This window comes from Gouania willdenowi, chromosome 3, assembly GCF_900634775.1.
Source record: "Gouania willdenowi chromosome 3, fGouWil2.1, whole genome shotgun sequence".
Classification (NCBI taxonomy): Eukaryota; Metazoa; Chordata; class Actinopteri; order Blenniiformes; family Gobiesocidae; genus Gouania; species Gouania willdenowi.
In genome coordinates, this window is record NC_041046.1 from 8,569,327 (window position 1) to 8,593,404 (window position 24,078).

At 38.0% G+C, this 24,078-nt stretch overlaps 1 protein-coding gene and 1 pseudogene across 1 annotated transcript; both read left to right on the plus strand.

The window, feature by feature from the left end:
* Nucleotides 1–1,980: 1,980 nt before the first annotated feature.
* Nucleotides 1,981–23,796, plus strand: LOC114459727 (aminopeptidase Ey-like). Its single transcript, XM_028441888.1, has 20 exons — nucleotides 1,981–2,778; nucleotides 8,395–8,537; nucleotides 12,742–12,878; nucleotides 13,261–13,387; nucleotides 13,556–13,710; nucleotides 14,798–14,911; nucleotides 15,046–15,189; nucleotides 15,405–15,470; nucleotides 15,561–15,626; nucleotides 17,719–17,891; nucleotides 17,986–18,062; nucleotides 18,133–18,266; nucleotides 18,347–18,402; nucleotides 18,479–18,626; nucleotides 18,800–18,891; nucleotides 20,354–20,464; nucleotides 21,019–21,186; nucleotides 22,723–22,860; nucleotides 23,156–23,231; nucleotides 23,300–23,796. The coding sequence occupies exons 1-20, from the start codon at nucleotides 2,201–2,203 to the stop codon at nucleotides 23,456–23,458; spliced, it is 2,862 nt and encodes a 953-aa protein (XP_028297689.1). The 5' UTR covers nucleotides 1,981–2,200; the 3' UTR covers nucleotides 23,459–23,796.
* Nucleotides 3,103–3,220, plus strand: LOC114461356 (uncharacterized; annotated as a pseudogene).
* Nucleotides 23,797–24,078: the final 282 nt, after the last annotated feature.

Sequence of the window (24,078 nt, forward strand, 5' to 3'; positions counted from 1 at the left end):
GCTATTTAGATTTTGCGCATTTCTAAGGGCAATAAATACATAGCTAGACAAACGTCACAGTACTATACATTGTATAAAACATTATGTAACTGACAGATTGCCATCACTCAGCTTTCTGCTAAGGCTAACAGGTTTTTATGAGTAGTCGACCTTAAGTTAAAATCTTTTTACTACTGGATGTATAAACATAAAAGGGAAGAGACCAAATCTTGCACAATTTGAACTTTATTGATTTTCCACAAAGGCATCTGTCTAAAATAAAAGGTTTGTCAAAATACACAATTCTTTTTTAAAATAAAATACCACCAAAATTCAATTAGATTCAAAATGAATAAAATCTCAGGCTCTAACTCCGAAACAGTGCCAGATAGAAACCCCAACCTGAACCATAGAAAGTGGCTGGGCTTTAATCAGAATGACTAAGAATATTATGGATTATGTTCAACGTGCATGAAATTAGCAGGTTATGAAGAGACCAGGAAACGGAAATAAATACTTTACTCAGTAATTGTTGGGTGTGGAAATGTAAAATGTAAATGTACTGATTTAGAAATATACTCAAAAAATTACAAGTACCCATGAAAGCAACTTCATTATAGTAGGATGAGCACTTGTAATCAGTTTTCTTTCACCTCTGTGCATACCTTTGTGCATCGTCATCCTGATCATTACATTCCACACGTGAGCAGAGCACGTGTCCTTTGATCGCCCACTCATCTCAGCTTTTGCTATCATAGATTGTAATAAAGTTGTCCAGCTTCTCTGTACGTCCCGAATGACACAAATCAAGACACGGGCTGTGATAGTGAGACAACACACGTAACAACATACAGCTCATTAAATGCCACAATGCACCTTCTGCTTCATCGAAATAGAATCAATAACACCAGGGTTTTGTCAATAGACAAACTGCCAGGTTTCTGTCTTTCTTAGGTTTTTGTCACACAATTGTTTTTTGGTAAGAATATATCACCATAATAAAGATTTTAGACTTTAGAAAGCACAAACCACAAAAAAAAAAAAAAAAAAAAAAAAAAAAAAGGACAAGAGTGTTTTATCTAATATTCTAGGATTCATGAACTGGCACTAAAATAAGAAACACTGAGCATGAAAGAACCCACATACAGGAGAGGGTCATGGGATTAAGAAAAAAATGTCACTGGAAGACACCAGAGGAACAGTTGATAAAGAAGTGGGAGGAATTTGTAGAACTTGGAGATCAGAGAAGAAAATCGTGTGTTTCCAGTATGGTTTCTTTATCATGAAGTTTGTAGTAAATCAGTGTTGGTTTATGGCAGACATACGCAACTGGAGACCCGTGGGCCACATGCGGCCCTCGGTTTAATTCTGTGCGGCCCCCCCAGACAAATCCACCAAAATTTGTAATTCAAGAAATTGGAAGTAATATGAAGCCCAACATAATACACAACATAACTGCAAAAACAACAGAATGCCAACAAAAATACATTAGGCAACAACAAAAACACAAAAAAGATTTTTTTTTTTAAAATACACAAAAAAGACTCATAATACATGCCCACAAAAGGACATCAGACACACAAAACAACCACCTAAACACACAAAACAACAATTACCCAAAATGACAAAAAAATACCCAAAATGTCTATTGAATTAATATTTTTTAAAACCACAGATTGACAATAAACAAAATGTAAATACAACAATAAATAACAAAAAACACATATAATGACTCATAAAATACAAGAAATTCGCAAAGTGACTCCAAAAACACACAAAATGACCAAAGATTCAGAAAAAAAAATACACAAAAAGACAATGAACAACGACAAAAAATCCTTTGTAATTTCTTGTGTTAATGCTCAGATTTGTCGTTATTCTTAATACTGACATGGATGTTGATAATGTGGCCCTTGGATCAGACAATCACATTTTTGTGGCCCTGCTGTGATAAAAGTTGCCTCTCCCTGGTTTATGGTGTCAAAGCGCACACAGAAACACTCTGCTATCAGGACGAGCTCCTAAAGAAGTCCTTGATCTTGAACGTTATGCAAATACATCCGTGTTCACAGATTAAACGTGACTCTTTTATCTGAAACTCTTTGTTTTGGACTGTCAGCTCTTTTTCCCACCAGTGCTATCAGTCATTAACACTGGGCAGGAGCTGAGAACATAAATCCCGTTCACAGACCTACTGGCCAGGCTCTTCTTCTCTGGAGACATGGGGAAAGGATACTTCATCAGCAAACCTGTGGCAGTAGTTGTGTTGGTTGGAGCTGTTGCTGCTGCAGCCACCATCATTGCCCTTTCTGTTGTTTTTGCTCAGGAGAAGGCAAAAAACCAGTCACCTACTACCACTGTTGGACCAAGCACCACTTCCACCCCAAAGGAACCGTGGCAGCACTTCAGACTACCCCAGTCCCTCAAACCAATCACCTACAATGTGACCCTGTGGCCCCGGCTGGAGCCAGACTCTGACGGTCTCTACATCTTCACTGGGAACTCCACTGTTATCTTTACGTGTGTAGCAGCAACTGACCTCATCCTCATTCACTCCAACAAGCTGAACCTCACAATGTTTGGGGATCACCATGTGAAGTTGACAGGTTTGAATGGCGTTCCTGCTCCCAGTATTAAGACCACCTGGCTGGAGCCTCCAACCCAGTATCTGGTGATCCAGCTCAACAGTCCTCTGGAGGCCAGCAGCATGTATGAACTCTACACTGGCTTTGTTGGAGAGCTGGCTGATGACCTGGGAGGTTTCTACAGGAGTGAATACATGGAAAACGGTGTGAAAAGGTGAGAAATTGCAGAACATATCTTCATCAGGGGTTTAGTGCTTCAATTTTGTAGTGGTTAGTTCTTCCTCTTCCAGTAAAAAGATACACAGTAGCAGTGATGCTTTGACAGTCATGCACATGTCACAGATGTACTGCAATAAGTGATTATGGCAAAAAGCTATAAGCTTTTAAAGGTTGAGGATTTAAAAAAAAAACATGTCAAAATACAAAGTAAAAACACAGTGAAAAGTTAAAATATCAAGTGGCTCAGGTAGTAGAGGGGTCACCTTCTGATCAGCAGGTTGGGGGTTTGATCCCAGTCTGCCAAAGACACTGAACCCTAATGTGTGGCCATTCCAGCCTGTCTTTGCCCGATCCCATTAGATCTTGAAAGCTAAGCAGGTCTGGGTCTGGTTAGTAGTTGGATGGGAGACCACTGAGAATTCCAGGTGCCACAGTGGAGGACAGTCGCTCCAGTGGTCTCTGTCATTGGGTCCTTGGGCAAGACACTTCACCCATATTGCCTAGTATGAATGTAGTGTGTGAGTGTTGGAGGGGCCAATGGCGCACTATAGCAGCCTTGCTTCCAGGGCAGCTGTGGCTACAATAGTAGTTTACCACCACTAAGTGTGGAGTGAAAGAATAATGCCTTCATTCTGTAAAGTGACTTTGAGTGTCCAAAAAAGTGCTATATAAAAATTGATGCATTAAAACGAGGTGGGCTTCATTGATAATTGGAGATCCTTCTGGGGAAAACCGAACCTGATAGGAAGAGATGGAATCCATCCTACTTTGGAGGGAGCATCTCTACTATCAGAAAACATGGCACAGTCACTGTTATGACATCTCATGAATGAGACCATGTTACAGAGGGGGAGTCCTCCACGCCCCTCTGCGCTTGCCTTAGGACAGTTTCCCTCCCATTGCTATTATGATAGCTGTGTTCATCGCCATGGCAACTGTTGTGATGGTGGTGAATATTATTTTATGAAGACGGTGTCTGTCCCCCGACCCATATTTCACAATGATTTTAACATAAAATCAAATAAAAGAGCTATCAATTATAAAAATCTGAAAAAAATTAAAATCTCAAATCTAGAAACACCAAAACATAAAACCATTAGATGTGCTCTATTAAATATTAGATCACTGAGATCCAAATCTCTACTAGTAAATGACCTTATCTCAGAAAATAACTTTGATTTATTCTTTTTAACTGAAACATGGCTGTATCAAGATGAATATGTTAGTTTAAATGAAGCCACTCCTCCCAGTCATTTAAATACTCATATGCCACGAGACATAGGCCGTGGAGGTGGTGTAGCAGCTATTTATCATTCCTCTCTCCTAATCTATCCTAAACCAAAGGCCAACTACACTTCCTTTGAAAGCCTGGTTTTAAATTTATCTCATACCAAATCAAAAACCTGCCAGCCAGTCTTATTTGCGATAATTTACCGTCCTCCAGGCCCTTATTCTGAATTTCTATCAGAATTCTCTGAGTTTATATCAAACTTAGTCCTAAATTCTGATAAAATACTGATAGTAGGAGATTTTAATATCCATGTGGACAAAGATAGTGATAGCCTGAGCTCAGCCTTTATGTCCCTAATAGACTCAGTTGGCTTTTTTCAAACTATTAATGAAGCTACTCATCGTTTAAATCATACTCTTGATCTTGTTCTAACATATGGCCTTGATATTAATGAACTAAAAGTCTACCCTGAAAATCCTCTGCTATCAGATCACTTTTTAATATCTTTTAACATTATATTAGAGGATCTCGCACTGTGCAATAAAATAGTTACGAGTAGAAATCTGTCCAATAGTGCTGTGGCTAAATTTAAAGAGGCCATTCCTGCTGCCTTAAACTCAGTGCACCATCCAATAAATAACTATGATATTAATTATAACCCCTCTCAACTGGATCTGCTTGTCGATAGCTCTGCTAGTCTACTAAAATCCACCTTGGACTCAATTGCCCCATTGAGGGAAAAAACTATTAAAAGTCAGAGGAAAGCTCCGTGGTTTAGCTCTGAAACTCACACACTCAAACAAACAACCCGTAAATTAGAGAGAATGTGGCGCTCCAATAAAACAGAGGAGTCACGAATACTCTGGCAAGAAAGCCATAGTAAATACATGACAGCCTTACGACATAGTCGATCTACATACTACTCCTCACTAATTGAAGAAAATAAAAATAATCCGAGGTACCTTTTCAGCACTGTAGCCAGGCTAACACAAAGTCAGAGCTCTATTGAGCCCATGATTCCTTTAGCCCTCAGCTGTGAGGACTTTATGACATTTTTTAACGATAAAATTCATAAGATTAGAGATAAAATTAGCCACTCCCTGCCTTCACCTGGGCCTGCTGTACCATTAAATGTAAATAGGCCTAACCTAAACTGTTTCACACATATAGGACTTCAGGAACTTAACTCTATTATTTCATCCTCCAAACCATCGACCTGCCTTTCAGATCCGATCCCAACTAAGCTGTTTAAAGAAGTTATTCCCCTGGTCTGCCCATCTTTGTTGGAGACAATAAATATATCCCTATCAATAGGCTACGTGCCACAGTCCTTTAAAGTAGCTGTAATCAAACCCCTTCTCAAAAAACCTACTCTTGATTCCAGCACTTTAGCAAACTACAGGCCTATATCTAATCTTCCTTTTATTTCAAAGATTCTTGAGAAAGTTGTGGCGGCTCAGCTCTGTGAATTTCTTCAAAACAACAGCCTGTTCGAGGACTTCCAGTCAGGTTTTAGAGCTCAACACAGCACAGAGACTGCTTTAGTTAAAGTAACTAATGATCTACTCTGGGCTTCAGATGAAGGACGACTCTCAGTGCTGGTTTTATTAGATCTTAGTGCAGCTTTTGACACTATAGATCACTATATTCTACTAGAGAGATTAGAGAAATTACTTGGAATCACAGGGACTGCCCTAAACTGGTTTAAGTCCTACCTATCTGATAGGTACCAGTTTGTACACGTGAATAATAGGTCTTCTGTGTACACTAAAGTAAGCTACGGGGTTCCTCAGGGCTCTGTGCTAGGTCCAATCCTCTTCTGTATCTATATGCTCCCCCTTGGTAATGTTATGAGAAAATACTCTGTTAACTTTCACTGCTATGCTGATGATACCCAACTGTATGTATCAATGAAGCCAGGTGAGACAAATCAGCTATCTAAACTTGAGGCCTGTCTAAAGGACATTAGGGCCTGGATGGACCAAAATTTTCTTCTTCTCAACTCAGACAAGACTGAGGTCATTGTACTGGGCCCACGATACCTTAGAGAAACCTATGCTAGCCTAACTGCCCTAGATGGCATTACTCTGACACGAAGCACAACTGTTAGAAACCTTGGGGTTCTATTTGATCAGGATTTATCCTTCAACTCTCACATAAAACAAACTTCAAGAACTGCCTTCTTTCATCTCCGTAACATTGCTAAAATCAGATCTATCCTGTCTCAGGGCGACGCCGAAAAACAAGTCCATGCTTTTGTTACCTCTCGACTGGATTATTGTAATTCTCTTTTAGCAGGCTGCCCGAGCAAGTCGCTTAAGACACTTCAGCTGGTTCAAAATGCTGCAGCACGTGTACTGACTAAAACTAGGAGAAGAGATCACATTACTCCTGTATTAGCCTCTCTGCATTGGCTTCCCATAAAATATAGAATAGAATTCAAGATTCTTCTTCTCACTTATAAAGCCCTAAATGGACAGGCACCAGCCTATCTCAAGGAGCTTGTAGTGCCATACAATCCCCCCAGAACACTACGCTCTCAAAATGCTGGACTACTCGTTGTTCCATTTGTCTCTAAAAGTAGTATAGGAGGAAGAGCTTTCAGTTATCAGGCCCCACTTCTCTGGAACCATCTACCAACCACGGTTCGGGGGGCAGACACCCTCTCTACCTTTAAGGTTAGGCTCAAAACATTCCTCTTTGGTAAAGCTTTTAGTTAGGAACCAGCTCATAGCTCTTAATTAAGATGCAATAGGCATAGACTGCCGGGGGGGGGGGGGGGGGGGGGGGGGGGGGGGGGTCTGGCATGCTCGGTTGGAGAGAGGTTGGAGAGGGCGTTAAGAGAGAGGTCATTTAGGCTAGAGAGGGACCGGAGAGGGTCCCATTCCTCTCTCAAACACTCCCTCTATGTCTGCTTCTTCCCTTGTGTGTTTGCTCCTGTACTCCTTCTGGCTTTTGTCTTGCAGGTCCGTGGGATCCTTAGTGTGGAGTTACAGAGACTCAGCGGCTCTGTCTCCACCCTTTCCTCTGCACACACCCAACACAGCATAACGTGGATGGCTGTTCATCATAGGAATGGGATCCACACAAGGTTCCTGCTGCTTAACAGAAGGTTTTCCTTGCCGCCATGATGAATTCATGTTGGGTGTGGGATACATATGTATGTGTATATACGTATATATGCATATGTGTGTATCCATAAAATGAAGAGTCCGTCCTTAAGACTGCTCTACTGTAAAGTGCCTTGAGATACCATTGGTTATGATTTGGCGCTATACAAATAAAGATTGATTGATTGATTGATATTATTAAGTGCCTTGCATGGCAGCTCTGTCCCATTGATGGGTGAATGAGTTGATATTATAAAGCACTTTGAGACTACTTCAGTGTGGGCATAAAAGCGCTAAATAAATTAAGTCTGTTTACCATTTAATCACAGTAAAATCTGAATGTATCAAATGTAAGAAAGTCTTACATTATTTATGAAATACATCATTAATTAAGGTCTTCATTTGGTGATATTGTGTTTTTTCAGTGAATTAGAATTAACTCATAATGTGCTTTAGGAAAAAGTAATTCACAGTAAAAACCAATCTCTTCTCAAGGTTTTACTGAGAGTGACAGCATTCTGTTATTTAATCTCAAAAATCAACTGTGTCCAAACTTTGTAATTAATGGCCCCAATCCAGCATGATTTATACATCGCCACACTGTAAACCTGAACGCTCATAGTAATTAAATAGATTAACTAGTTTATACTCAAAGTTATATAAAAAGTTCTACAAACGTAATAATGTCAAGTTGAGTAACTAACTAATAATTTTTTAGCAAATGGAACTATATTTGTTTATAAGTTAGCATAACTTAAAAACACAACTTAAGTGTAACTTAATAGAATTAAGTAATTACATGCTAAGAATGATAAAGTAATGTTATTTATGTTGTTTCAAATAGGGATTATTTAGAAAAGAAACATAATTCATATAGCACTTTAATTTAACTGTTATTAAAAAGTGCAAGTAGCCAGTCATCCAACCTTTTAAGTTCTGGAAAAGTTTTGACTTAAGTTAATCAACTTAAGTTAAATAACTCAACTTAAAAAAAGTGAGGCATTTTTTTTTAGTTCTGGCAACTTATTTGGGTTTACAGTGCATGTGATACTGATAAATGTGCAACACTGCAGCATGGCCGGAAGCCTGGAAACCAGTTTTATCAATTAGGTTTGTTGATGCTGGTAAACCCTCAGGGACTGAGGCCCTGATTAGGTGTGGATTTACATGCCCTAAACAGCATGCTGCTCTTCAACTCAGATATTCAACCAGAAAAATGTGTAGCCTACATATACAGTATTTACTTTGTTTTCTTTTTTGCTACTGTCAGGGTTCTGGCCACGACTCAGATGCAGCCGACAGATGCGAGGAAAGCCTTTCCCTGCTTTGACGAACCATCGATGAAAGCTGTTTTCCACATAACTCTCATTCACCCTCCAGACACTGTGGCTCTGTCCAACGCTCTTCCACTTGGCAAGTTCTTCTGTTCGGTTTACCCTACATGTTTTCAAGGCTCGACATTCTTTACGCCATCTTGACTTAACCATACGGTCAAATAACATTTTTTCACTAAGACTGCATTTGAAATCGTATATTAACATACTACTCATACTAAGTTTGACATCAAAACAGAATCGGCGCCAGGCAGTATTAAATGGGGGGGCATTAAGAAAACTGCGGGGGGCACAAAAACACTCCGTCGAGTAGCATAATCCCCCCCACCCCCCAATTAAATCTGGTTTTGTTTGTATGATATTTGGATATTTAAGGGAAACTAGGACGAGAGCTTCATGTTTTAATGTCACCGCACAGAACGACTGACAGACGGACTTTTATTCTGCTGTGTTTGATAAAAAATGTATCATGTTGTCAAACTCACACTCGATGACGTTTCGTTAAAGAGTTATTGATGTTGGAAGTCAGAATCTGTGAATATCTGCCAACTTTATCGAACAGTGTTATGGTCCAAATAGTATCCAGATAAACTGGTGACTGGGTGGACTTTCGCTCTCAGCCCGGACATAAAAAGAAGCAATGCAAAAGTCACATTACTGGTGAATTGAAATGTTATTAATACATTAATAAATCAAAACCAAAAAATGGATGTTTTGTAAAACATGCACATGTGTGGAACCAGAGGTGATGTAATGAATCTACTGGTGCCCCTCATCTCTTATGATCAACTTTAGTGTGTGTTGACGGCTACTGTTAGCGGTATTTATAACTTGCAAAATAATTTTTTTTACTACACTAAAAAAAGCTGTAATTGTTTTTTGCAAAAGTGTCAAATGGTAGAAGTTCTAACACCTATTGTTCCTCACACCAGCCTCACAGTTAATAGCCAGTCACCAGTTTATTTTGATACTATTTGGACCGTAACACCGCGAAACAAAACTACAGCGTGAGCAGCTTTTTACGAGCTAAAACATCCACACTGAATGAAAACATGAGCAGGACCAGAAAACTGCTGAAATAAATCCTAAACAGTCCTGTTGTGTGAGGAGACCTGGACCAGGACCTGGGGAGGGAAACCAGGTGCAGAGGACTTCAGTTCTCACACTAATTTCTCCATAAACATCACACAAACAGAACAAGTTTAAAAAAATAAAAATAAAAATAAATAAATAAACAGAAAAATGCTGCTTATCTGGTTTTTAGTTTTTCTGTATTCCTGTTTTGGTTTTAAATCAGATAAACAAAATAACCACTCTGTTTATTTGTTATTTTGATTTGGTCTTAAAACGGAATAAACAAAAAACGAAGGGTACACAGACTCCTAATGCTATATAAACACAGCGACAAAAACAAAGTTAGCTCGCTAACATGCCTCTGGCGAACAGAAAAATATCCAAAGGAATAGCAAAGAAACAAATGTTTACCTGATGGATCATAGTGATAGAGAGGAAAAGCAGAGAATCCTGACAACTTGAACTGGATGGAGATGAGTGCAACTATTAACCAAAGCAGTGTTCATTTTGCTGACTAAAAATGTTTGCCATGGTTTTCCTTCATTTTGTCAATTATGTAATTTTACTAGTTAAAAAAAGCATGTGGGTGAAAACTATATCAAAACATTTTTGTTAACTAATGGGACTAAATCCAATCAGAACTCTGTGACCATGTGGTCTCATGCATTGACTAAATCAGTGGTTCTCAAACCTTTTTGGCTCAAGTACCCCCTTCTTTCTCTTCTTTCTGAATCTAAGTACCTCCTTTCTCTTACATTTGAATCCAAGTTCTCCTTTGTCCAACCACATTTTGCTAAGAATACTGTGAAAAAACAACTATAAAGCAAAATGACGGAATAAATGAGTGATAACACACATTTTAAAGAATCTCATTTTGTAAATAAGGAATGTAAGTTATGAGTAAGATCAGGACTGGCCGTTTTATTTTCACTTCATTGTGTTTTTTGTCATTTTGTGTATTTTGTTTTTTTCTTTTCTTTTTATTATTTAGTATATTTTTCTCTTATTTTGAGTGTTTTTTGTGTCATCCTGTTGTTTCTTATGTCGTTATGTATGTCTTTCTGTTATTTTTGTGTATTTGGCAATGATCTTGTGCATTTTTCTCTCATTTAGTGTGTCTGTTGTCATTTGGTGTGTTGCTGGTAATAGTGAGTATTTTTTAACTCTTATTGCGTCTTTAATTTGTTGTTGTAATTGCGTAATTGTGTATTTTGTTGTTTGACTGTTTTTTTAATTCTTCAGTCTTTTTGTGAGTGGCTGACAGTGACATGCCGTGACCACTAGGGCTGGGTAGGCACGTTGCAAATCGAGACCACCAATGACAATTTCATATGTTTCTGCTGTCAAGTGTTAATTCAATTCAAATCAATTTTATTTGTATAAAGCAATTTCCAACAAAGTCATCTCAATGCGCTTATCAAAATATAAAATTCATAATAAGAAAGAAAAAACCCAACAAGATCGACATTAACAAGCATTTAGCCATATAACAAAATCAACATCGTAAAACACCATTAAAGAAACATAAACAATTATTTTATATAACCCCCATTCTCTCCCAACAAGATATATCTGATGACACGGCAGCGCATCTGTTGTTTGTGTTGGAAACACAGAGAAAATGACAACAACAACAACTCGGAACAGCTTCAGTGAGGAGCATCCACAAAGTCAATCTTTCCTTTTGTTCCAATCACTGTGGAAAATATGAAACATGTTCTGACCTTACCTTTGCTGAAGGTCTGGTAGCTCAGGTGTTGGTCTCCCATCTTTTAAAAGCTGTAGTTTTTCCTCAAAAAAAAGTTTCTCTATCATCTCTGGCACTGTTATCCTGACTGTAGTGTTATCCCACCCACTAGCTAGAGAACGTAGCAGCAGCGGTCACATGGCATCAATTCACTAATGTACTGTGAACTTACGTATAGCATTTAGCATAGCGTGGTTGCGTCCAAAGGCAGCTCTCTACGCTGCCTTTGGACGTAAATGGTTGTCATCTTGAGGACCTGACTGCGCATGCGCAAACACGTAAAAACACGCAATGGGAACGGAGGCAGAGGAGCAACGTGCCTTTGGGAGGGGGCGTGGCCTCCATCTGCCTTACAGCGGAGTGAGACTGTGCAGCTGTTCCAGGAAATAGCGCTGTTTAGTTATTCGGGCTATGAAATGCACAAAATACGGACACTTTCAAACTTATAGGTACTGTAGGCTATTGGAAATGGAAAAATAAATAATTTATAATGATATTATAATTAAAACAAATAATCAAAAAATCAATTCACCCTTGGGTAGGCACTGCCTCCCTTGCCTACCCTGATGGCATGTCACTGGTTGCTGATAATATTTAGGATGATTGTCATTTTTAACTAAAAATTATCATAAAACCCTCAAAATGCTTTCATTTGTTAATTTTCCTCTCCCTCTCTCAAGTAGCCCCTGTAGTGCCACTGCGTACCCCTAGGGGTACACGTACCCCCATTTGAGAGACACTGGACTAGAATACAACTGAAATTGACTAAAGCTAAATTGTATTTGCGTCAAAAGACTGGGGCTGCATCTAAATAACCACACCACGTCCTATTGACTTCTACAAAGGACGCACTTGGTTTAAGTACACTTGGAATGTAAAGTGTGTAAGGTGAACAAGTATTGAAAGGGTAGGATTGGGACAGTTGGCCCAGTTATGTCATCCACCTGACTCAGGACTTTGTCAATCGTGACGGCAAAATGGTGATGATAGCAGTGCTGGCAATGTATCTTTATATAATACATATTACAAAACATAATAAATATCTTACACTTGAAAATACTTTTTTTTTGCCATTTTTGCTGCCAACAAGGTTTATTGTAAGAGTTTGTCCATCATCGATTTAAAAAAAAAAAAAAAATGGAACGTTCCACAACAAAGGGACTTATGGTTAATGTCCTTCATCAAAGTCCGCTTTCATGCACATGTGTGCATGAAGGGTGCATAGTGGGCGGAGCTAAAGCACATTTTGTACAACTGGGACACCCTACTAAAACTAAATCAAAATTTGCTGTCAAAGTTACCACTAAACCAAAGCTTTTAGCTTTTAGCATAATGATAAACTATTTCGGACACTTTTATACTCTATATTAAACTGTCAAAATCTATTTATCACTGTCAAAATGTATTTATTAATGTCATAATGTATTTATCACTGTCATACTGTATTGTCCTATCCACACAGGCAGTGACAACATCACTGTGGAAAGCCAGAATCTGACAAAAACCAGCTTTGAGCCAACAGAGATCATGTCGACCTACCTGCTGGCTTTTGTTGTTAGCAATTTTAAAGGCATCAGTATGATACTGGATGATGTTACGGTAATGTACATAATATGATACACATTTTAATAACCTAAAAATCACTATTTATACTTTTGTTATAAACGGTTTTTCCTTTTCTATTCTTTATAGACTTACCTTCACACTGTTGCTGTTGATTTATTTAGGTCCCAGATTTTGAGCTACTGTAAAACAAAAAAAGGTCTTCAGATTTGTCTAAATTGTGAAAAACTCTGGTTAAGTTGAGGTTTTGACCTCCTGAACAATTAAGATACATGCAAGGTGCAACTAAATGTGTATTACCGGTAAATGGTACTAAGAAGTAGCAAACACCTAATAAAAAATAAGAATTTAATGTGCTTTGAGGCTGGATACAGTGCCATTGATCTTATTATGTATAACTTTATTTTTGCTGTTGCAGATCACGATCTGGGCTCGTAAGGAGGCCATATTACAGGACCAGGGATCTTATGCGCTGTCGAAGACAGGACCAATATTAGATTTTTTTGAGGACTATTACAACATATCTTACCCTTTAAGCAAGTCAGGTAAGCATCTTGCATACATGTATACAGTATATATATTTATTTTTTCCCTCACGTGTTTAAGGTTTAATCTTTGAAATTGAGCAATTGTTTGTCTTAAGAGCACAGCATTTACAGTTGCTGCATATGAGCCTTTTGATTTGATCACTGTAATCTCCTTGATGCTTTTAGACCAGATTGCTATTCCTGACTTCAGTGCTGGTGCCATGGAGAACTGGGGACTGATCACATACAGGGAGACTGCACTGTTGTACAACCCTCTGGTGTCCTCTAATGGAGACAAGGAATGGATAGCAACGGTCATCTCCCATGAGCTAGCTCACATGGTATGACACAATATGGCAGGCGTCACCAATCTTTCTGAAACTGTGAGCTACTTCATAGGTACTGAATAATCTGAAGGGCTACCAGTTAGAAATACTAAGGGACGAATTCATTAGGATCTGAAGTAAAGGGTGGTAAACCAGGTGCACCCCTAAAACCTTTGATGGCGCTGTTTCTTCATCTGCTGTGGGGTATTCACTAAGATTGTGTCACTAATAGGTGGTTGAGACCACCCTATTTAAATGAACATTTTGCTCATTCAAGGTGGAGAGGTGAATGCACAGAAGCACAAAATGTCATTTAAAGAAGTTCAATTGGAGGCAGGTGGACTTCTCAGTCTGCTGCACAATCATTTAATAATGACCATAGCAACGCTTGTCACCACACTCTCATATGTGAACATTGTGCCATCGCTGCGTAAATTACGCAGCTGATCAGCTGGTTCTGGCCTGACGCTCCTGCCATCAACTCGACATGAGAGTTGTAGGGTCAAAACATGGAGAGAAAGACACAGGAACTCATTGGAGCTGTGTCCAGAGCAACATCCATGGAGCTCCGTGCACAGCTACCCTCTCCACCGCAGCCACATGCGCCGCCGCGGATGTCCAGCTTTTTCTCTCCCTTACACACACTTTACTCTGCATTTTCTTATTCAGTGGCTGTGAATATTGACTATTGTTTTATTTAAACATATATATATATATATATATATAAACAGAGTGGTATATATACAAGACACCATAACTTATACACTTAAAAATATTGGTCACAATGTTTTAGTGAATACGAACATTTAAAGATTTAGATGTAATTTATTGTTAAACTTCATTAGGTGCAGCAATATTTAACTCTACTGGGTGGGCTACTATCTTCATCAGTCATATGTATTTATCTTTGTGAGTTTGAATCCTGAAAAGTAAATCAGATTTTAGATGGAGCTCATTGGTGACTAGAGCTCCTGAGGGTCCCTCACATGGTCCATGTGGGCTATACCTGGGGCCCGCGGGCACCGTGTTGTGACCCCTGCAATGCAGTGTCATTTCATATAAGAAAAAGACATGTGTCATGTTAAACGTTCTGTCCTCATAGTGGTTTGGAAACTTGGTGACGATGAGGTGGTGGAATGACCTGTGGTTAAATGAGGGCTTTGCCACCTACGTCTCTTACCTTGGAGCCAACTTTGCTGAGCCAACTTGGAACATGGTAAGTTTTCTTCAAAGTACAGAAGCAGGAATATAATTATTTTTTTCAATTGCTGATTTCAAATTGATGATTTGAATATCATTATGAATAATTGTCCAAATGATTTACTCATAACCTTTCTCTGTGACTACCAGACAGATTTAATAGTACTGAACCAAATCACTGGTGTGATGGGTGTAGACGCTTTGGCGTCCTCACATCCGCTTTCATCCAATGAAGGAGACGTCATGAGGCCGGAACAAATCAGCGAACTGTTCGACAGCATCACCTACAGCAAGGTGCGTTCATTTCAAAGAAAAACACATAAAAACAAGGAAAAATTGTACAGGAAAAAGTATACATTTGTTTAGTCTGAACCTCTTATCACCCTATAAGTCATTACAATATTACTGTTATTTCCTATACATAATGGTGGATTTTAATGTACAATATGCATTGAAATATAATCAATTAACTACTCCAAGAATGCTACAATGTCTTTTTTATTCCCCAGGGAGCAGCAGTTCTCAGGATGCTGTCGTATTTTATCACAGAGGAAGTCTTTTCGAAGGGACTTCATGTAAGTGCAAGCAATCAAAGTATTCTTAACTCTATAATGTTGAAAAATGTCTGTAACAAATACAGCACTCATTCTTCTTTGTGCCTGCAGACATATTTAGAAGAGTTCAAGTTCAGTACAACAGTTTACCAGGACCTGTGGAAGCATTTGCAAATGGTAAGGTGACCCTGACTTTGGGTATACACCAGTCATCCATGAATTTAGTATTTTTTTGTCCACCATCATGCTTCCAACACAACATAGACTAATGAAGGCCTGAAGTACTTCACCAACATGTCTTCAATGTAAGCATTTTTGCTGTCACTAAAGGTGTAATGTCGCAAGTGACAGTGTCACATATCCACAATTATGGGGCGCCAATTGTAAAATTGGGCATGCTAAAATAAACAGCAACTTTTTGCAAGATTTAGCAACAAACCGTGTTTTTGTTATTTTTGACCAGATATATGGCAATACTTGTGAATTTTGTGGTATTTACTTTTCTCATAAAAATATAATGTCAATGGTAAATTTAAATGTTAAGTTTAAATATAAATGTTAAATCTAAATGCAAAATGTTAAATCTAAATGCAAAATGTTAAATCTAAATGCAAAATGTTAAATCTAAATGCAAAATGTTAAATCTAAATTAGCTTTTATTTTGATACTTCAGGTGAATTAGCTAATTATTTAATTTCACCTGTCACATTCAGATTTACCATTAAAAATTTAGATTTAACATTTAACATTCAGAAAAAAATGAGAAAAAACTATTACAAATTTCACAGATATTGCTGTAAATCTGGTCAAAAGTTACATTAAAAAATGTATATACGTTTTTTAAACATGGTTTTGTTGGGAAAAGTTGCTGTTTACAATCGGCGCCCCTTAGTTTGTTGGTGATGAAATTGTTGATATTTAATTGATATTTACAATGTTAAATATTAAATCTAAATGTTAAAAATTCAATCTATATGTTAAATGTGAAATCTAAATGTTAAATATTAAATCTATTTGTTAAATATTAAATCTAAATGTTAAATATTAAATCTAAATGTTAAATATTAAATCTAAATATCTATTTTAATATTTAATATCACACATTTTACAAATGATGCTGTAAATATGGTCTAAAGTAACATAAACCTGGTTTGTTGATATATGGTGCAATAAGTTGCTGTTTATTTTAGCATGTGCAACTTTACAATTGGCGCCTCATATACAGTACAATAGACCAATTCAACATCTCAGTCGCACACTGCATTGTGGGAAAGGGTCGAAGGTGAAAAACCCCGGGTTCGGATATCTACAATCGCAGAGAGCCAAGATACAGTATATGTAATATTGATTATCTTAAGCGCTGGAAAATACTGCAGTTCAACAAAATCTGTAATGAACAAGGGTTACTGGTAAGTGAAAGGATGAACTTCAAGGCATGAGCAGATGCCAACTGCTAAAATTAAGTATTTAACTGAAAGGAATCCAAATGAATCTATCAGTAATAAGACTGCTGATCATGTTAGAGTTTGAGGGCAACTTTTCTTGTTCAGGCTGTTAGTATCGGAACAAAGTGTTTGAAGGAGCTCCAAATAGCTCGCATTCCTCTTTGAGGCCTAGCGGCACATGGAGCCTGTTGGCCTTTTCACCCTGTTGCTCTTTTGCTCTCATTTGACCTCTACAGCAGATACAGACATGAAACTAGAACATGAGGTCTCTTAGTACATTCTCATAGCATCCTTAGCGACACCATAGTAACAGGACAAAGTGGAAATAATGTATGTTAAAACAAACAAACTATCTATCGTATACAAAAACCAAATGGACTCAATGAAAGTTAAGGGTACATTTCTCACCAGCAATGTTATCAAAAATTAAGCTAAAGCCAGAAGCTCTCCTAATACTGTATATGACAATTTCCAGTGAAAATTTGCCATGTTTTCTGTTTCTCAATGGGACTGACTCGGTGGTCACATGACCTAAAGTATGCCCTATTGAAAGCACTGGGCAGATGATGTGTAGTCATTGTACGCTTTCTATGGTGTATGCGTGAAGTGTCTACGCATCATGCAGTGGACAAGCATAGTTATTACATGCTTGGAGTGAGATTGAGTTGTTATACAATTTTGTTTTAATTCATTACCTTCTGTAAATTATTTTCTTAGCACTCTGGTAGTTCATGGAGACATGCTTAAAGAAACCTTGTATCATCACTACAAAAGCAATTCATCTATAATTGTCTTTAAAAGACTTATTTTGATGTTTTCAACAGGCCGTACATGAAGCTGGCATACAACTACCGGATACTATTGAGGTAATCATGAACCGCTGGATCCTTCAGATGGGCTTCCCTGTTGTCACCATCAACACCCAGACTGGACAGATCAGCCAGGAACACTTCCTGTTGGACCCGGAGTCTGTGGTTGAAACACCGTCAGAGTTTAAGTATGAGCACTTAGCGTTTCTTAGCTTCATTAATGTTAATGCTGAGATTTTGCTCACTTTCCCAAACTTTCTGTCTTGATTTGCTCTGCCTTAGTTATGAGTGGATTGTCCCTGTCACCTGGATGAAGACAGGTGGAGATGAACAGATGTATTGGCTTGTTGATAAAGAAGGTAAGATTTATATATTACAGTGAGGACACCATATGGACGTGGCACTCATGAGTAATTGCTACTCAAACAGGCACAAATACAAACATGAAGATTGGGTCTAATGAGTGGTTGGTTGCCAACATCAACATGAAGGGCTTCTTTAGAGTCAATTATGACTCCCAAAACTGGGAGAACCTCATTGCTAAACTGGATAGTGACCATAAGGTAGGAGCCATGAGACACCTCTGCAGTGCGTCCACATGACAAGCTGTGCCCACAAACTCAGGTTTTTGTTCTTCTTTTAGGATATTCCTGTCATTAATCGAGCTCAGATCATTGATGATGCTTTTAACCTTGCAAGGTGAGGATTTACTTTCACAACCATTGTTACTAATGTCTGAAAGAGAGAGATATACAAATGTCTGCATTCTTTTCAGGGCAAAAATTGTTAATACAACGCTGGCTCTAAGAACTACCCAGTTCCTGGACAAAGAAGTTGAATACATGCCATGGGAAATAGCCAGTAGAAACTTGAATTACTTCACTCTCATGTTTGACCGCAGTGAAGTATATGGGCCTATGACGGTTTGTGAAGTTTTAAAGTTTTCTGTTTGCCTTAACTGGTTCAAAAATGAAATCTAATTCTGCTTTCTAAATGACTAGTCGATGATGCTACACGTACACGATGAACAGTAATTCATGGCTTGTTCACTGTGCCTGAGCGGAAATAAAATTGGTGTTTTACCTTCATTTCGTAGGCTTATATTAAAAAGCAGGTCACTCCTCTGTTCAATTACTTCAAAAATATCACTGACACCTGGAAGAAGATCCCTGAAAGGCACACTGACCAGTAAGAGCTTTAACACAACACTATACACAACATTCCTTGATAGTTTGCATTCAGAACCCTGATTATTCTCATCCACCTTCACATTAGCAAACTCGTCTTGTGTAGTGCACAGGTGGCATTCTCAAAATTATGCGTTTTCAAGTGTTTTTAGTTTGCTGCTGACTCATATTTACGGTTGTACAATTTCTAGAGTCATGTTTCTTTTTTGGAACCTTGTAAAATATTAAAACAAGGAATAGCTGGACTGCGAACCCATATTCTCAAACAATAGCACTGATATGGTGAAGCTCTCCAGAGCCATAGAGGGTTTTAACCCGACTGCGCGGCCATATTGCAGGCACTCGGAGGTAAACACTGCGATGGATAAATGTCGGAAACCACAGAAAAGCTCATCAAAATACGTTCTAGATGCAAAGGCATACAGGGAATGACTTGGTCAGCAGGACAGGGCACAATATTTGGCAAAGTTAGGGTTTGTTGGTGGTGCAGATCCATACGAGTTGGCTACCTCGTCATGGATCAATGACAACCCAAAGAGTCTTCCGTCTATTGCGTATTCTAACATTGTCAACTACCTGGTTTGAACCCTAACCCAATCTGGGTCATCCTTTTGATAAAGGTCAGACCTTTACAATTAGAAATACAGCACATTTCAGCTCTACATTTTATGAACTGTGTTGCTACTGTAGCAGGCTAATAAATGTGATTATATTAAGTCAATAATGCCACATGCAGTAGCTTGATATGAATTATATTATTATCATCACACAAGAAAATGAGTTAAGGGTTGCTGCTATCAAAAATTCACTTACCTGACAAGAAATGGGCCGAACAAATTCAGACGTTGTCCAGATTTTTGCCTCATAGATCCTGGTTTAGCTTCGCTAACCACAAGCACATCCTTTCCTCTGATCATTTTTGACATTGTTCTCCCTGATTTGTTATAAGTTTTGGCAGTCTTTTAAACTCCAAATGTGTTTTCACTGTCTGATCAATTGGTACAGCCAAAAACACATCAATATATCACCATTTCCTTTTTTTTCGGGATCTGCTTTGTTTACCTGCTGAGTACCTCCAATATGGCGACATCCGGTTTGATGAGGCGCCATGAAAACCCTCTATAGAGTGTCAGAGACAGTAATCCTAACATGGTAAATGGACTAGATTTATATAGCGCTTTATCACCACACTGAAGCAGTCCCAAAGCGCTTTACATATCAGCTTATTCACCCTCACATTCATACACCAATGGGACAGGACTGCCATGCAAGGCGCTAGTCGACCATTGGGAGCAACTTAGGGTTCAGTGTCTTGCCCAAGGACACTTTGACACATAGTCAGGTACTGGGATCGAACACTCAACCTCTCGATCAGAAGACGACCCACTACCACCTGAGCCAGGGTCGCCCAGAGAGTGGTTGAGTGCTATATGTCTCTAATGTTTTGCTTGTTACTTTCCCAGGTACAATCAGGTGAATGCAATCTCCATGGCTTGTAGTTCAGGAGTGGAAGGTTGTCAAGAGTTGGTAACTGGCTGGTTTAGAGAATGGATGGCTAACCCCGTAAATAACCAGTATGTCCTCCTTCATCTTATGTCTTTTCTACTCTATGTCGTACTCTCCTTACACATTTGCAATTGGTGTTTTACCAAGTGATATTTTGTTTAATTCAGATGTTTTCCAATCATTTTCTGGTTATAGTTCTTAACATTCTTGCCTTCACCAGCACAGCAGCTTTACAAACACCAGGCTAATATTGGTGTAACATAAATTCCATAGGAATTACTGTAAAGTAATACCATAGTCACTTACCATTAAAGCCAAAACGACAAGCACTCGTGCATTACTTTAAAAAAGGTCCAATACATTTGCCTTGGCTTGTCTTATCATTATTCATATTTTAAACATCTTTAACTTGAGCTAAAAACTACTCACATTTTTGGTGATGGCCTGTTAACCAAAGACGGCTCTGAATGCATGCCTTGTCCTTGAGGATTTTACTGGGAAAAATTATATTCACAAAATAAAGCTGCTTCACTCTGATGTACCACTGCTTCATGTACTGTATCTATTGCCATTATTGCATTAACTTCAGTCTTTTCTTGAATACACTTGTCAACCTCTCTAGAATCCATCCAAACCTGAGGTCTACAGTGTACTGCAGTGCATTAGCAGCAGGCACAATGGAGGAATGGGATTTTGCTTGGACCATGTACAGAAATGCTACAGTTGCATCGGAAGCTGAGAAACTTATGTGGGCTTTATCATGCACTAAGGAGCCATGGCTGCTCAACAAGTGAGTGGCTCTGACACAGTACACCATCTGTGTCATTTATTGTATTATTGTATTGTATTATTTAAAGTTTTGTGTTTGTGTTTATGTTGCAAATGATGTTTTTACAGCCACGTGTTTGTCTCGGTTCTATCTGACCTAACAGCAGAGTTCAATACAGTGGATCCTGGAAATTAAGAGACACTTTAGGCCCATTGACACATCCTAGAATCTAGAGTGTTTTACTCACTCTAGGCCAGATATAGACAACTGGCGGCCTCGGGGCCACATGTGGCCCTTAGTCTAATTTTTGTGGCCCCCAAAGCAAATCCCAAAAAACTGTAATTCAAGAAGTTGGAAGGAATATGAAGCCTGACTTAATACACAAAGTACATGAATGTACAAAGTACACAAAAACATACAGAAAATTCCAAAAATACTCAAAATGACTCATAAATCATAAAATGACAAAAAAAACACACAAAACCACAACATATTACAGAATAGCTCCAAAGACACACAAATTATTACACAAAATGACAGGAAAATACAGGGAACAACAGCAAAATTACAGAAAGTAACCCCATAAACGCACAAATGGACAACAAAAATGCAGAATGTGACCCTCAAATCAGATACAATCACATTTTTGTGGCCCCCGTCGTGATAAAGTTGCCCATCCCTGCTCTCGGGTTTGTCACCCTAGAAAGTCTGCATATGCGCGTGAAAAAAAGATCTGGAGTAAACAAGTTATGCTCTAATCTAAAAACATCTATCGTGGAACGACAAACAGGCTGTATTAAGAAAAGTTAAAAAAAAAAAAAGAAAAAAATAGCGCCTGTCAAAAGAATAGTCCAACATGAGAGACATTAAGTTTTGATTTATTTTTGACCAGCTGTTCACGACCCACCCAGGACAGGTCCGCGACCTACTTTTGGGTCCCGACCCACCAGTTGAGAATCGCTGGTTTATAGTGTGTATTTAAAAAAACTAAAACAAAACAGATGTCATGATGATGAGATGATGACCATATATTAGCTGTGTGGTTCAGGCTGCCACAAATTGTCAGTCCGGTAGTGGCACTTTAGGTTTTTGCACTTGAAAAAGTAAAAGCCTTACTTGTTTTTTCAGTTTGAAACGTGAAAAGCTCATACAGAGTTTAAAGTAAAATCAATTTTAATTTAATTAATTTGACAGTAATAAATCATTAAAATAATAATGTTTTGTGTATTTTCCGTTTTTAAAATGTCATGTCATATCGATGCCGTGAATACAATATTGTGCTCTTAATGTGCACTCACTTACTAGCAACTTTTCATTGAGATTAGTTCGTTTTCATATTGATTTTTAGTATTTAATTTCATAAATGTCCTCTTGCCTCATAGTACCTCTTTTTTTTTTTACATAAAACACTATTAATTAAGTTGGCTCGTTGTTTTATTTGCTGAAATTATTTTTTTTATGTATTCTTCTTTTGTTTTTAATTAATGTATGTGTTTCTTGTGGTCAATACATGGTTTAATATTTAGTATGTTTCATGTTTCTGTGTGATATTTGTAGATATCTGCAGTATTGCTTGGATCCAGAGAAGATTCGTAAACAGGATGCTGCCTCTAACATTGTTAATATTGCAAATAACCCCATTGGTCAACCTCTGGTTTGGGACTTTGTCAGATCTAACTGGAAACATATGATTAAGTAAGTATTAGCCTAATATTTTTTGCTTTCTTTCAGGTTATGATTTTTCTTGCCTTTTATTAATGTACCAACACATAGCATGACAACTGTTGATCTTTTTTCTTGATATATTTTTTGCCCATATTGGAAATACGTTTTCATGAATCTTGTCAAGTTTTTTTTTTTTGATTGTTTTGCATAATTATGTAACCCAGCCAAAAATAATAGCTACTGTATTAAAAAAATACTGGAGGAATGCATATTTTGGAGCTTTGTAACTCAAATTGATCACGCTTTGTTTCTGCTTTGTCTTCAGCTACGGAGCATTTTCTCTTGGTGGTCTCATTAATGGAGTGACTAAACGTTTCTCCTCTGAGTTTGAGTACAAGCAGGTAGTTTATTGATCTATTATTTACTCTATAATTCCAAAGATATCCATTAATATGATTTTTCTCTCCAGCTGCTGCAGTTCAAAGAGGAAAATGAAGCACAACTGGGCTCAGCTACGATGGCTGTGCAGCAGGCGTTGGAGAGAACCCAAACCAACATGAAATGGGTCAACCTGAATAAGAAACCAGTTTTAGACTGGTTTATTAGTGAAACAACATCTCCCAAGTAGAAACTCCATTGAAGGCTTTTGTATAACTTTGTAATGTGTACAGACAATACTTTACTTTAGCTGTTTGATGATGGAGAAAGGATTTGTTCCAAAACATTTGATTTTTATAAGTGTTTTTTCTTTCACAGAAGCATAATTATTTATCAAATTACTGCATCCACACAGACTACACTTATGTAATAAGTACAGAAGCTCACGATGTAAAACCTCATATTGGAGCTAATGTATGTGCGAACTATATTTATACACTGTAGCTGTTGAGAGATGAGACATATTTTTGCTCAAGCATTGATGTATATTTTATTTTGTAATTAATTAAATTATCCTTCTAAAATGTATATTTATAGGCTTTGTGTTTTTATACTTATTCACGCCATTCTATACTGGTTTTACCGTTTTTAAAGCTGCAGTGTGTAGGATTTTTTGGCATCATTTGGTCAAAAATCCATAATCATCTTTGAGTATATTGTAATCCAAAGTGTTCTCAGTGGACAGTGAATCTCTGCTCCTTTTCCTGGTCCTGTAAATGGGTTTTAGAAATCCAGGAGCGTGATGCTTTACTTCAGACAATCAAAGGTCTTTGTACCAACAGAGCGATTCATGAGCTGTTTTGGGGGTTA